The sequence below is a fragment of the Lagenorhynchus albirostris genome, chromosome 3, assembly GCF_949774975.1.
Source record: "Lagenorhynchus albirostris chromosome 3, mLagAlb1.1, whole genome shotgun sequence".
NCBI classification, from domain to species: Eukaryota; Metazoa; Chordata; class Mammalia; order Artiodactyla; family Delphinidae; genus Lagenorhynchus; species Lagenorhynchus albirostris.
Genome location: NC_083097.1, coordinates 79,732,995 through 79,747,598, shown reverse-complemented (window position 1 = coordinate 79,747,598; position 14,604 = coordinate 79,732,995). Strand labels below are relative to the sequence as shown.

The following is a 14,604-nucleotide window of genomic DNA, read 5'->3' as shown; positions in this document are numbered from 1 at the left end:
TTCCTTCAGTAAAAAGTGTATATTAAAAATGTGTCTTTTTTTATAGAAGGTTTTGATATGCTGGAGTATTTATATTTTATTTATGATAAGATCAATGTAGCTTGTTGGACTATATAAAGAATAGTTAAAATTATTTTATTACCTAAACATATAGACATAGTTTTTTGTGTATTTTGAATGGATTTTATTTTAGATATTCAAGTAACAGTATACTTTTTTTTACTGTTTGTCTTAAAATTGTCTTTGAAATTTCTTGATAGATAAGAACTCATGAATGGATGCATCCCCAGACCAAACGGTTAAAGTTTAATATACTGTTAACAACTTATGAAATCTTATTGAAGGATAAGGTGTGTATTATCTGTGTTTCTCTGTTTGGTATACATCAGTTTTTCCTTTACCATATGTTGTGGATAGGATGAGAAGATAACTTAAATCAAGGGTCAGCAAGTTAAAGCCTGTGAGTCAAATCTGGCTTATCTGTTTATTTTTTTTATGATCCTTGAAGTAAGAATGATTTTTACATTTTTAAAGTGTTGTAAAAACAAGCCAAAGAATATGAAACTAGTTTGGTGTAGTGTCTGTTGATTTGTGAAGTCTTTAAAGAGGAGGAAGATACTTAACAGGATTATGCTACCACTGCGTAAATGCTTTATACCTATTATTTAATTCTTCATAATTATTTTATAATATATTGCTGTCCCTATTGTGAAGAAAAGTCAATTCTCAAGGAAGTTAATGAACTTGCCTAAGGTCATGCAACTATTAAGTAGCAGAATCAGGTTTGTCTCTGTTTTAAGTCAGAGACCCACGTTTATATTATTGGAGATATACAATTCATAAAAATTATACAGTAAATTATAACTACACTTGGAGTAAGACACTGTTCCAAATATATTTTCTCCAAATTAACATTAATAGAGGTTTCTACTGGGCTTAGGCTTAAAAATCTTCTGTAAAATTTTTAAATGATACTATAGTTTTATTTTCAATATGTAAGCTGGTAAAAAAAACTTTCATTTTATTATATTATACTTTGTTTTTCTAATGGCTCAGTTAGTCATGGAAGGAACTTTATTTTGCATGTTGAGTTACTTGATTTGAAGATTCCAATAAATCTTAGAATAATACATAATTTTCATCTGAATATTAGATATAGGTTTGTTTTTAAATTTGCCCCATTTTAATGTTTCTCTCGAAATATTAACTATGTTTTTCTGTTCATTTTAAGGCATTCCTAGGAGGCCTAAATTGGGCATTTATAGGTGTAGATGAAGCACATCGATTAAAGAATGATGATTCTCTTCTGTATAAAACTTTAATAGATTTTAAGTCCAATCACCGTCTCCTTATCACTGGAACTCCTCTGCAAAACTCCCTCAAAGAGCTCTGGTCTTTGCTACATTTCATTATGCCAGAAAAGTAAGAAAAATTGAGATATACAATGTTACTGTTAGTTTTGTATGCTAAGTTTAGCAGGAAAATAATTAGTGTAGGTAATAAGGTCAGAATGAGGTTTTATTGTCCCAAACATTGGACCAGGGATTATTAAGAAGAAAAGAAATGGAAATGGGATGGAATATTTCATGTTTGAAATAATACTTTAATTTTCCAATTTTGTAAATAAGCTTGAGCCACATATAATAAATTACAACAGTTGATTTTGCCTGGGTTCAAAATATACCTTGCTTAAAAAATGGAAATAGTATCATTCTTAGTACTTAACAGTAGCAGTAACAACAGTAACAAGGTGCTCTTAGAAAATTCCATTTTCTAAATGAGGGAAACCAGAATAAGTAAGGGTAAACAACTCGTCCAAGTTCACATACATATTTTCTTTGAATAGATTCAGAACTTTCTTTGAGAAATATTTTACTGATAATTACTCCCATATTTGAAAATATTTCACCTTTATTTAACTCAAGGAAAGTCAAAAATTATTTATAAAACAACTCCTTATATTTTACCTCTATATAGATATACAATAGATTTCTTGGAAAGATAGCTATTAGAAGTGATTCATTTTAGCTAATTTTTTTTTTCTAAAAATCTGTACTTTGTTTACATCTGACTATCCTGAAAAATCTCAAATGCAATTTGACTTCTTTTAGTGATTCTTCCATTTGCTTAAATTTTTAAGGTTTTCTTCCTGGGAAGATTTTGAAGAAGAACATGGCAAAGGCAGAGAATATGGTTATGCAAGCCTCCACAAGGAGCTTGAGCCATTTCTGTTACGCAGGGTTAAGAAAGATGTGGAAAAATCTCTTCCTGCCAAGGTTGAACAGATTTTAAGAATGGAAATGAGTGCTTTACAGAAACAATATTACAAGTAAGCTGTAAACAGAGCACATGTTCTGAACATTTAATTGTATATAATCCCTGTCCTTTTCTCATCCAGGTGCCCCCCAGCCCCATTTGGGTCTTAGAGCAGTAACAATTCTTGAATTTTAGAATGGGTTTATTCATTGGAATATTGATTGAGGCAGAGAGATTTAATGGCATGTCCAAGATCATGGGTGACATAAGACTAAATAATTCATCTTATAACACATCATTAATTGTTTTTCTCTATTTTGTACTGTTACATTATGGAGGGTTTCTTTTTAAGTTAGGATTGCCATGATACCAAGGCATTATTATGTAATTATGATGATTATATAATTAACAGATAGAAGTAGAAGCCAGAAAAACAAACTTAGAACAAAATTTTAGGCTTCCCCTGCTTTTCGAAGAATGTTAATAATCATATTTTGTATAAATTATGTATGTTGGATCTATATAGTAACACTTCAAAGAATCAAAAAGAAATATGTGTCCTAATATCTATTTAAACATTTAATTGCATAAAATGCACTGCTACATGCATTTGAATTCTCAGAAACATATTTTATGACAAATCTGTGTCATCCACTTAAAAAATACACTTATTATATAAATTTCACATTTTTATTATGGAAAATTTCAAACATATGCAGAATAGGGTAATATATTAAACTCCATCACTCAGCTTGGTTTTCAGCTCATAGCCAGTCTTATTTTATCTCTAGCCACCCCCACTTCCCCTATTTCCTGTCATTTTGAGGCAAATCAGATATAATTGTTTCAAGTCCCTTCGAAGACTAACTTTGTAAAAAGGAAGAAAATAAAAGATATTAGTCAAGTTAGATCATGGTGAGAGGAAATGTTATGTATAATTTGCAGTAATAAAGTAATCACAATTTTTCTCTAAGTCGCATGTGTATTGTGTAACTGTAATTTAGAGAAGGCAGTGGGGCTAAACCAGATATCCTCATGACGTATTAGGTACCCAGTGTAGTGAAATTTGTAGGAAGGTTAAGATAGATAATACAGTTGACCATTTTAAAAATAAATTTTTGGGGTAAGGGATTAATATACTATATTCACTATGTTATGTTAAGCCTTTACTTTGTATAGTTAATGGTTCGGATAAGAAGTTATGTGTTCTCATGAGTCTTATGAATGAGGTTCAGTAGTCTTGTGAACAGAGTTTGGTCCATTGTATATGCAGTTGAACTTCTTAATGGTGCAGTTTTGCTTTGGTACTTAATTGATTTTTTATGGTTTTAGAATTCATCCTGATAATTGTTCTGCTACATCATTTTCATAATCATTTTTCTAAACAGATGGATATTAACTAGGAATTACAAAGCCCTCAGCAAAGGTTCCAAGGGCAGTACCTCAGGCTTTTTGAATATTATGATGGAGCTAAAGAAATGTTGTAACCATTGCTACCTCATTAAACCACCAGATAATAATGAATTCTATAATAAACAGGAGGCCTTACAAGTAAGAATTTAAAAATTTTATAACTTTGTGGTAAAGCAAAATTCTAGAAAGGTTTATTTCAGTTTTAACTGAAAATGGCACAGTGCTTTAATATATTGGCTAGAAGTTCTCTTTGGTTAATGGTATATTTAAATAATGGTGCTGCTTATTTTTTAGTCTTTATAAAAAGATTTTAAAATTATAATTTATCCATTTAATCATTTTGATCATTTTTCTAAAAACAGATCTCTCTAACCATGGACTGTCGCACTTTATCCAGCAAAAACCCCTTAGTGTATTTTTCATTGTGGAAAAAATTCACTAATAGTGATTGTGCTGAATTCGTGACATGGCAAATGGTAGTCTTAAGAAGGGCATCTGGACCTTAGATCTTACATTTCCTATCACTTCTGGAAGACAAATGAAGAGTGTGAAGAAGGCACAATTGTCATCCAGCCATAGTAGTGCTTTGAAGTGCTATCAGTGACTTATACATATAAATTAGAATACATTTTCGCACTCTTTCAAGACCTTTGATTACTTAGTTGTTGCTTCTTTCAGTGTATTGTTTTTCAGCTAAGATTTTTGGAGAAATGGTGTAATAACTGGCAAATAGAGTGAAACAGTGCTTTTGTTTTTTTGTCTCCAGAAAATACAGCAAAAACCTAGGTGCTAAATGGCAAGGAAAATTTAGCTTAAGTCATAGAGCAAATTGATAAAGCTTCTAGAAAATTTCAAAAACTGAAATAAACTTTCCAACATTATGAAAATTTAAAATCTCAATTTAAAATAATTAAACAGGTGTTGCTGGGCATTTATTTCATTTGATATAGTTCTTTTAACGCGTCATAACAGTTGTAATTTATTGTTTCCTTATAGCACTTAATCCGTAGTAGCGGAAAATTAATTCTTCTTGACAAACTGTTAATTCGCCTAAGAGAGCGAGGCAATAGAGTTCTTATTTTTTCTCAAATGGTGCGGATGTTAGATATACTTGCAGAATATTTGAAGTATCGTCAATTCCCCTTTCAAGTAAGCATTTCATTTTGTCTTTTTGGTTGATTTAAATTTCATCTAATTCCTGGGCGTGTTCTACAAAATTACCTTTGAAATTCTTTTGTAAATGAAGAATAGATTTTATATAAATCATACTCTGTGTAAGAAAATAGATCTGTTAAAAAAATTTTTGTCATTCTTTTTTTTTTTCTTCTTGACCTTATAGCAAAGCAGTCTTTCTTTTAAGTTTGTATTCCTCTCCTGTGTTCAAATCCTAAGGGGCAGCCTTATGTATTAGGCTTTAGTCTTAGGAAGGATAAGAGAGAGCAGTTCTTGTGAATGTTGCCAGGACTGTTGCAGATTCTGAAGATTATGAGCTCATAGTTATTCTAATGCATAGTTTGCTGAGTAAAACTTACATGACTTTAGAAAATATACCAAAGACCAAAATGGGCTTATATTCCGTCTATTCAATATTTATTTTGAAATTCATTCAATATAATTACAGCTAATATGAATGAGTGTTTAATATTAGAGTCAGTCTTAGCACTTTACTTTAGTCCTTAGAGCAATTTTATGAACAGTACCTGGAACATAGCGAACACATAGCATATACAGCTAATAAATGATGTATATTTAGTACAGGCAGTAAAATAGAAGTAGAATTATAATGATGAACCTCAATACACATAATCCCTGCTCTGTTGGAGCTTACAATCTGGTGTGGGAGATAGCCATTAAGTAGGTAATTACAAATGTAATGTTACAACTCTGGTAAGTGCTATGAAGAGCAGGTGTTGGGTGATATAAACTTGATTGAGATACATGTAGTCATTTAGGGGAAAAAGTAGAAAGAGTGAAAGGTTTTACTAATTGTAATTTTTAGTGAAAAAGAAACATAATACTTTAAAAACTTTCTTGATTTTGGACATTCTTATTTAGGTAATATTTAGTAAACACTCAATATGTCAGACATTGTGCTAAGTGTTTTACTATGTTCTCTAACTGAATCCTGTGTATGAAGGAAGTACACTACTTCCTATGTCCATTTAGTGAGAAGGACACTTACAAGGAGAAAAAGGCAAATTACTTGCCCAAGGCACCCATGAATACTCAGTATACTCAAATGTGGGCTATTCATCTAGAGCCATGGTGCCCCAAATCAGTGATTCTCATACTTTAAAACAGAGGGCTTTTGTTGGATCCCTCTCTCACAGTTTTTGATTCAGTAGGTCTGAAATGGGTCTCAGTAATTTGCATTTCTAAGTTCTCAGGCGACGTCAATATGTTGCTCCATAACCACACTGGACTGTTTTTTAAACTGTGGGCTGTAACCCATTAATGGATCTGGGAATCAGTTTAATGGGTTGTACCAACTTTTTTTTTTTAATCATAAAATAATGAGGGTATATCACAGTACATTGTGTCATGAAACTTGCTTTGGGCATATAGCTGTATACTTCATTCACATGTAAAATGTATTCTTACGGTGGGTCTCAGGTAAAATGACAGCCAGTGCTATTATTTACTCTTAGCGAAAGTAGTTCCAGTGGTTAAGAGCACAGATTCTGGAGACAGAATTCCTGGGCGTTGCTTTCCTACCTATAAGTACCTTCAAGTGTTAGCAAAAGCGATGCTGCATTTTCATACTTAATTTCATAATTGATTTTAATTCCTTTTTAAAGTTTTGATTCTGTTACAATGCAGTATTTTAATGTTTTATTCCAGAGATTAGATGGATCAATAAAAGGAGAGCTGAGGAAACAAGCTCTAGATCATTTTAATGCTGAAGGATCAGAGGTATGAATGTTTTCAAAATTGTAAATAAATTGTTTTAGTCATTATTTTAGTCATACATAACTTGTAGTTTTTTATTGGTGGTAGCCAGTTTCGATTTGCAAGTGAGCTTTTTAAATCAGTATTCTGTGTTAAATCTGAGGAATTTTACCCTTTTGTATCAATACTATTACAATATAGGACAGTTAGATTTGCTTCAAAATAAATTAGCCCACTTTGATTTAGAATTCTTTATGAATTGTTTATTATTCCCATATATATATTTGTATTTTGGAGTCTTGTTGATTGGTTTTGCTAGATGTTTATATATTTTATTAGTAAGTTTTAAAACTACCTTTCAGTTTTATTGGTAAAATACTTTTTAAATTCAGAAATTCAATTGTAAAATTCTCACATTGATTATTCACAGTCCTAGTTTAGAAAAATTTAAAATTGTGCCTATTTGTAATTCCTTACAGGATTTCTGCTTTTTGCTTTCCACAAGAGCTGGAGGTTTAGGAATTAACTTAGCCTCAGCTGACACTGTTGTTATATTTGATTCTGATTGGAATCCACAAAATGATCTTCAGGCACAGGCTAGAGCTCATCGAATTGGGCAAAAGAAACAGGTATTTTTTTATTCTTCTTATTTTACTCTTTTATTTTTATATTTTTTAAGTTTTTAAAAAATAAATTTATTTTATTTATTTACTTTTGGCTGTGTTGGGTCTTCGTTGCTGCACACAGGCTTTTTCTAGTTGTGGCAAGTGGGGGCTACACTTCATTGCGGTGCGCGGGCTTCTCATTGCGGTGGCTTCTCTTGCTGCGGAGCACAGGCTCTAGGCACACGGGCTTCAGTAGTTGTGGCTCGCAGGCTCTAGAGCACAGGCTCGGTAGTTGTGATGCACGGTCTTAGTTGCTCCGTGGCATGTGGGATCTTCCCGGACCAGCGATTGAACCCATTTCCCCTGCGGTGGCAGGTGGATTCTAGCACCATCAGGGAAGCTCTATTTTACTCTTTTAGAATCTTTTTTATGCACAGTGTTTAGAAGTGATTTTGGTTTATCCTTCTGGTAAGATTGTTGGAACAGTCATATTGCTATTGAACAGATAGCGTACTGAGGAACTCAGATTTACCAGAATCACCTGGAAATTCTGACAGAACTGAGAAAACTATGCCTAAATAAGATCGTGCACTCTCTTTTGATCATAATTCAGTTTACAGCTATAGAATACAATGTTCTTCATTCAGTATATAAACTTTAAAATGTCTTCATATACTTATTTTAACTATTGAAAGAGTTTTGCTTAGTACATTGCTTCCTTTTTGTTAGGCTGTGTTTTATCCATGTGCTCACAAGATTCTCCATGCAAAAAAGCCATTCTCATAAGTTTTGTACAACTGTCTGGCACAGTTGTAATAGCCCTTGAGAAAAACCATCTGTCATCCTTTTGATGTCTTGGTCCTTGTACTTTTAATTCATTTACCTCCATCTACAATAGTGTTCTCAGACTTCTTCAAAGTAGGAGATATGAGCAAGTAGCACAAAAAGGCACGTTTTATTTACTTTTAAACATTCATATTTTCTACTGAAAAATAAATCCATAATATAAAAGGAAAAAAATGTTTTACTCATATAATTCTTATAAAAGAGAGGGAAACTTGAAGTAGGGATAACAACATGCCAAGACAAATTATAGACTGTCAAAGATGAGAAAGTGAGGAAATAGGATATTCTCACAGGTGAGCTGGGCCTAATGTATATGTGAAAAGACAGCATATTCCTGTATTATGAATGAGATGGAGAAAAGTGATTAATTGCACTGAACTAGATACCTCCTATATTGAAATCCTCAACACATGGCTAGACTAAACATTCCACTTATACTACTTAAAGACCTTGGCTACCACATGTTCTAATACAGGATAGAAAATAGAGGATACATATTAGGAAAAGAACCAGTAAGACAAGATACTATAGAAAGCTGTGTGGTAGAACTCTGGGATGAATACCTAAATAAGATCACAAAATAATGCAATACAGATTTCTTACCATTGTGTTAACAAAAATTTTTAAACATAGGTATATATATGAAATATATTTTTATTATTAATGAGATAAATTCTTTACTATTTCATTATTGGTGACATATAAGATTCCTGTGCTTCATGTACTTGCTATTTTAGTAGTAGTTGGTTCTAAATCTGATCAAAGGAGTCTAAGACCTCCTTTTAAATATTTGCATGCAGCAACTACAAACTGAGTAGTTGTAGGTTACTAATACAGATGAGTTTTATTGGTGACCCAATACTATAAATGTTTAGAAATAACTTTTGATAAAGATGCAAATAATACAATATCCAGTTATCTACTGATTTATACAGTAGTTCCAATCCTGAAAAAATTAGTGTGTATTGTAACTTTGTAAAACGCTTCATGTTTATATTAAAACAGTTATAATTTAGACTCATGATAATTTAGAACGGTTTTTAAAAATCATTTGGAAGACTCAAAAGGCACAGGATAATTTTTCATTGAGCCAAAATGTCCAGTTTAATGAAGAATGCCTGGTATCCCAGGTCCCTATGCTCTAAATGCTGGTAAGCCCACCTAATCACTGAAAACTAAAAATGTTTCCATAAATTTTCATAATATCCCTATATGGTGGTATTGTTTGATATAGAACCACTGACTTTGAGAAGTAGGGCAGAATTACTACACATCAATTTTTGTCTATTTTGGAAAACTTTTTCTTTTTTTTTAATGGCAGGGCTTCATCATTAACTTGGCAGGTGATTTGTGGAATTTTGGATTATTGGAATGATGAAACATTAATCAGAATTAAGGGAACTGGTATAAGATTGTCATAAGTTTATTACCATTCCCCCTCCTTCCCAGCTAAAAGATAATTTAAAAATTACTGTCATTCCTTTATAAAAAGAAAATGAAGCAAATAAAATCTATTAACCAAAATGTAAGAAGGAAGGACATACTCTCAGTCTTTAAACTGAAGAAACTTAGTTTTATATTTTTTAATTTTCATATTGCTTTTGACCAGTGAAAATTTTACGTCAGATGAACATCAGTCTGTGTACCGATATTTGGGCATTTAACATTAGCAAAACGAATCCTTTTTACTGCACTTTTAAGTTTCATCGTGTGTATCTTTACAGGTGAACATTTATCGTCTAGTTACAAAGGGATCAGTTGAAGAGGATATTCTTGAAAGGGCCAAAAAGAAGATGGTTTTAGATCATCTTGTGATTCAACGAATGGACACAACTGGGAAGACAGTATTACACACGGGTTCTGCTCCCTCAAGGTAGTTACTTTACTTAAAAAAAAAAAGTCCTTTTAGAATCATACTATACTCATTTTTCTGAAATGTTACATAGTGTAAACAGGTCATTGAAGTATTATATTTAGTGTTATTTTTTAAAGCACTGAGCTAATTTCTAGTCAATGGCATACATTCAGTACATGGTTTCACCACTCTAGTTTTGTAATCTTGGGGGAAAACCCTAAGCTTCAAGTTCTTTAGTTTTAAAATAAGTATACTAGTAATGCTTCACTTATCTATGTCATATTAACTGTTGTAAAGGTGACTATGTCAATAACTCATAGAAGTGCTATGTAAATGTTAAATTTGTGACTGTTAGTGTTAAGTATTTTTGTTTGTCCTGATTTTAGTTCTACTCCTTTCAATAAAGAAGAGTTATCAGCCATTTTAAAGTTTGGTGCTGAGGAACTTTTTAAGGAGCCCGAGGGAGAAGAACAAGAGCCCCAGGTAAAACAAACAAAAACAAACTTGTCTCAAAATGTGTCATTTTTTAAGCTATAAATGTAAAGTATATTTATTTTAAAACATAAAGCATATTTAAAATAAAGATTTCTTTCTTATTTTAGGAAATGGATATAGATGAAATCTTGAAGAGGGCTGAAACTCATGAAAATGAACCAGGACCTTTAACTGTAGGAGATGAATTACTTTCTCAGTTCAAGGTAGTTTTCTTTTTTAATTTTTCATTATAATTATATAAATTGATAAGGGATGATTTTTTTTTGTCATTTAGTGTTTTATTCATCTTTTCTTTCTTTAAGCAGGATCAGCATGATCTAAAAAATGTTAAAAACATCTTTGTCTTAAAATTTGCTATGGTGTATAAAAATTTTTCTTTCTTATTCTGACAAACCAGTAGTGACCTGATTTGAAAGGGACCAAATCATTTATGAACAGTTACGTTTTCATGACTGAAGACTTTAGCTAATCTTTATTGGAGCAGTTTTTGACATCAGATTAGTTTAAGCATTATCACAACTAAGAAAACTCAAGTTTTCAAGTTTGACTCAAATCAGGCAAAGTAAGCAAAGTAAGCAGTAACACTGACAAATACCCCTGGTTAGGTGAGGGCTAAAAGGTTGCAAGGAGTCCTAAAGTCAACCAGCCTCATAAAGTGTGTGCCAGTTGTTTAGCATAAAGAAGCAGCTTCCTCTATATCCTAGCCATTTCCTACAACCTGAGGTTTTTAAGGGTCAATTAATGTCATTCATTCATTTCACACATATTTATTGTGCACCTGCAATGTGCCACACACAGACACAGCAGTGAATAGAAACTTTTGCAATTTTAATGGATCACCCTGCCTGCAGTGCAGAGGATCATTCTGGCTGCAGTGCAGAGGATTTACTGTAGTGGGCAAGAATTGAAGCAGGAAGAAAAGTTAGAAGACTATTTCAGTAATCCTGGTGAGAGGTAAAGTTTTCTGGAACCGGCACTCACTCTGGGTATTGTCTAATGAACTTTTGTTTTTTTAAACATTGTTATACTATTTGCTTTTAATTTGACTAATTGGCAATTTGAAAAAGTCACTGATACGTTAACTTGAATAAATACAGATTATACCAGTGAGTTGCCACTCATACACAGCTGGCTTTAAGGCTGTCATTAACATTTAGATAGCATACATGAGAGAATAAGCACTATATTTTCAGCCTCATTCCTTGTATAGCATGAGCATAGTTTTCTTGTCTTTTCCGTTATCTGTAAGCTTTAATGTACTAGTATTGGCAGTTAGCTTTAATGAGTGCTTTCTGTGTACCAGACTCTGCACAGTTCTTTAAATGCATTATCTTACTTAATCCTCACAAAAGTTAGTGAGCTCTTACTAGCCCTCTGTTTTCAGAGTTGAATAAACTAGGGCTTAGGGAACCTAAATAAATTTATCTGTGGTCTCAGAGCTCCTTGTCTCTTGTCATTAGCTCTTTAGGTACTTCGTTTATGATCAATAAAAATAAGAATTTCGGGTTGTTCTATAGCACTTTGTAGTTAATGGACTGGTGTGGTAATTTCTGCAGAAGGTGATTTAGCATATTACTCTATAAATTACTTTGTTGTTACTCTGTTAACTTCCTCTAGTTCTGTTATTGGTAATAGTTTTGTTGATAAGCAAGGCAAAAGAGAATCATTCCTGGAAGAGAAATCTTAGAAGTCATTTGGTTTGATCTACTTTGACCTCATGAAGAAATAAACTTAGCAGTCATATTTGGTTTAACCCATAGTCATATTCATTATCCTGAGGCTATTTAAGTTATATTATCTTATTCTGGTGTACCTCTTCCTTCCCGCTAAAAAAGAAAAATATAATTTAAGGATGAGTTCTTCTTTAATCTTATTCTGCTAAAATTCTGGAATTTATCAGGTTGCCAACTTTTCAAATATGGATGAGGATGACATTGAGTTGGAACCTGAAAGAAATTCAAAGAATTGGGAAGAAATCATTCCTGAAGATCAAAGAAGACGATTAGAAGAAGAAGAAAGACAAAAGGAACTTGAAGAAATTTATATGCTCCCCAGAATGAGAAACTGTGCAAAACAGGTGACTTTTTAATTTAAAAGATATTTCTGTATTGTAAGAGTATTTACATCTGGACTTTTTTGTTTAGAGAAATATTGATTCTTAGCTTTTTTTTTTTTTCCTAGTAATGATTTCATCTGATTTAATAATGCCTGTCTCATAAAGTGAGTTGGAAAGTGTTCCCTCCTCTTCTATTTTTGGGAAGAGTTTGTGTAGGATAGGTTATTATTTTCTCGTTAAATGTTAGGCAGCGTTAGGGAAGCCATCTAGGCCTTTAAGTGTCTAAAGGTGTAAGCTTGGATCATTAAATCAAGACTTTCCTTTTCTAGTATTAGCATTTAATGCTGCAAGTTTCCCACTAAGCACTGCCTTTTCTGAATCTCCTAAATTCTGATTTTTGTTGTGTTCTCATTTTCATTTATTTCAAAATATTTTCCGATATCTTCTGTGACTTCCTCTGTGACCCATAGGGTTTTTTTTAGAAGTGTGTTGTTTAATTTTCAAATATTTGTGAGATTTGTCAAGTATCTTTGCTATTGATTTCTAGTTTAATTCTTTTATGGTCAGAGAGCATACCTTGTGTGATTTGAATTTTTAGAAATTTGTTGGTGTTTATTTTATGGCCTAAATGAACAAAATGGTAGATTTTTAAATAATGGTAGCAGCGCCATGCCAAGCTATATTGGGTCCTGTGGCAAAAGGAAAAACTTTAATGTTAGAGCTCTTTGCGTTAACTTCTGTTTTTAGACTACTGTTGCACTACAAGATGGTTTGTCCTGATTACTGAATTTTTTGGTATCTCCTTAAATTTTGAGTCTGAGGGAAATGAGGAACCCACCCTACCCTAATCCTTGCCCTGCTAGTTTTTTGTTTTCGTTTTCTTTTCCTACAACCATATTAGGTCTTCTTCTGTGTCCTTGGTTCAGTAGGTGAGAAGGGTCTGGCCAGGCTTTCTGCCTGTCCCCTCAAAGGTGACTACTCTCTTTCTCTAGGCCTTCACCGTGAAGGAAAGTTTCTGTAATCTCCAGCCCTGTTTCCAGTTTGTCTCATGAGCAGCTGGTGGAGGTTTGTGGAGAAGCGCCTGAGAGTGGGTACAGGTTCTCCCTGTGTCTTTGGTTCCCAGGGATCTTCTGCTCTTATGGTAGCTCACACTCAGTCTTTAGCAAATGTTAGCTGACTTTCCTCTTTCCTGCTTGAATGGTACTTGATGTCTGCCATTCATGCTCTTCACAAGTGAGCCAGTGTCCAAGTTCCATCTCTTCTTATAATCTGCTTTATTTCCTTATATTTTAGACTACTAGATTGCCTTGTGATTTTGATGTGTGTAATAAAAGTTATGATTTTGGGGCTTCCCTGGTGGCGCAGTGGTTGAGAGTCCGCCTGCCGATACAGGGGACACGGGTTCGTGCCCCGGTTCGGGAAGATCCCACATGCCGCGGAGCGGCTGGGCCCGTGAGCCATGGCCGCTGAGCCTGTGCTCCGCAACGGGAGAGGCCCCAACAGTGAGAGGCCCGCGAACAGCAAAAAAAAAAAAAAAAAAAAAAGTTATGATTTTGTAGATTAGATTTGTTGTTAGGGCAGGAGCAGCATACCAACTTTTACATCCCAGGCAGAAATGGAGCCCAGTAATTTGTGTTTGGCCTGAGAGTAATTGTTTGTGTAGTTTCTTGTTTGTGTTTATTTCTGCAAACCCCTTAGTGGTTTCTTTTTATAGTGCAAGGGAAGCACAGCATTATATTAGATCTAGTGAAAGGATGGGAGAAGGTTAGAACAAATAAGAACTAAATACCATCATTGACTTTCAATTAGTTTTCAGCATATTAGGGATTCAGAATATGTACTGAGGCTTTGGAAGAACTCCAAAGACTTGCAGGAAGAGTATCTGTCCACTCAGAGATATCATAGTAATAATATTATTATAGTATATAGTATACATAATTCTAGTATTTTTTTAATACATATCATTTGCCAGGTTTAATTGGAGTCATTAATTTGGGACCTGCTTTCTTCCTTTTGACAGTATATAATGAGTGTTAGTCATTCTACAAAATTTTTAATGGCTTTTCAGCTTTCTATTGTATAGATTATTTGATATTTTTTTGATGAACATTTAGATTGTTTGCATTTTTTTTTATATGATAAAAATGACTTGGCCAGTGTTCGTTTACATTTCTGATATCAAGAAAAAT

At 33.0% G+C, this 14,604-nt stretch overlaps 1 protein-coding gene across 1 annotated transcript in view; it reads left to right on the top strand.

Annotated features, from left to right (window-relative positions):
* Window positions 1–14,604, top strand: part of CHD1 (chromodomain helicase DNA binding protein 1) — a 74,894-nt gene that overhangs the window by 35,698 nt on the left and 24,592 nt on the right. The window contains exons 13-23 of the mRNA XM_060143328.1: window positions 261–350; window positions 1,232–1,422; window positions 2,141–2,329; window positions 3,645–3,807; window positions 4,666–4,818; window positions 6,511–6,582; window positions 7,038–7,187; window positions 9,734–9,882; window positions 10,251–10,347; window positions 10,467–10,562; window positions 12,260–12,436. Coding sequence (XP_059999311.1) covers window positions 261–350; window positions 1,232–1,422; window positions 2,141–2,329; window positions 3,645–3,807; window positions 4,666–4,818; window positions 6,511–6,582; window positions 7,038–7,187; window positions 9,734–9,882; window positions 10,251–10,347; window positions 10,467–10,562; window positions 12,260–12,436 — 1,527 coding nt within the window. The remainder of the gene's footprint in view (window positions 1–260; window positions 351–1,231; window positions 1,423–2,140; window positions 2,330–3,644; window positions 3,808–4,665; window positions 4,819–6,510; window positions 6,583–7,037; window positions 7,188–9,733; window positions 9,883–10,250; window positions 10,348–10,466; window positions 10,563–12,259; window positions 12,437–14,604) is intronic.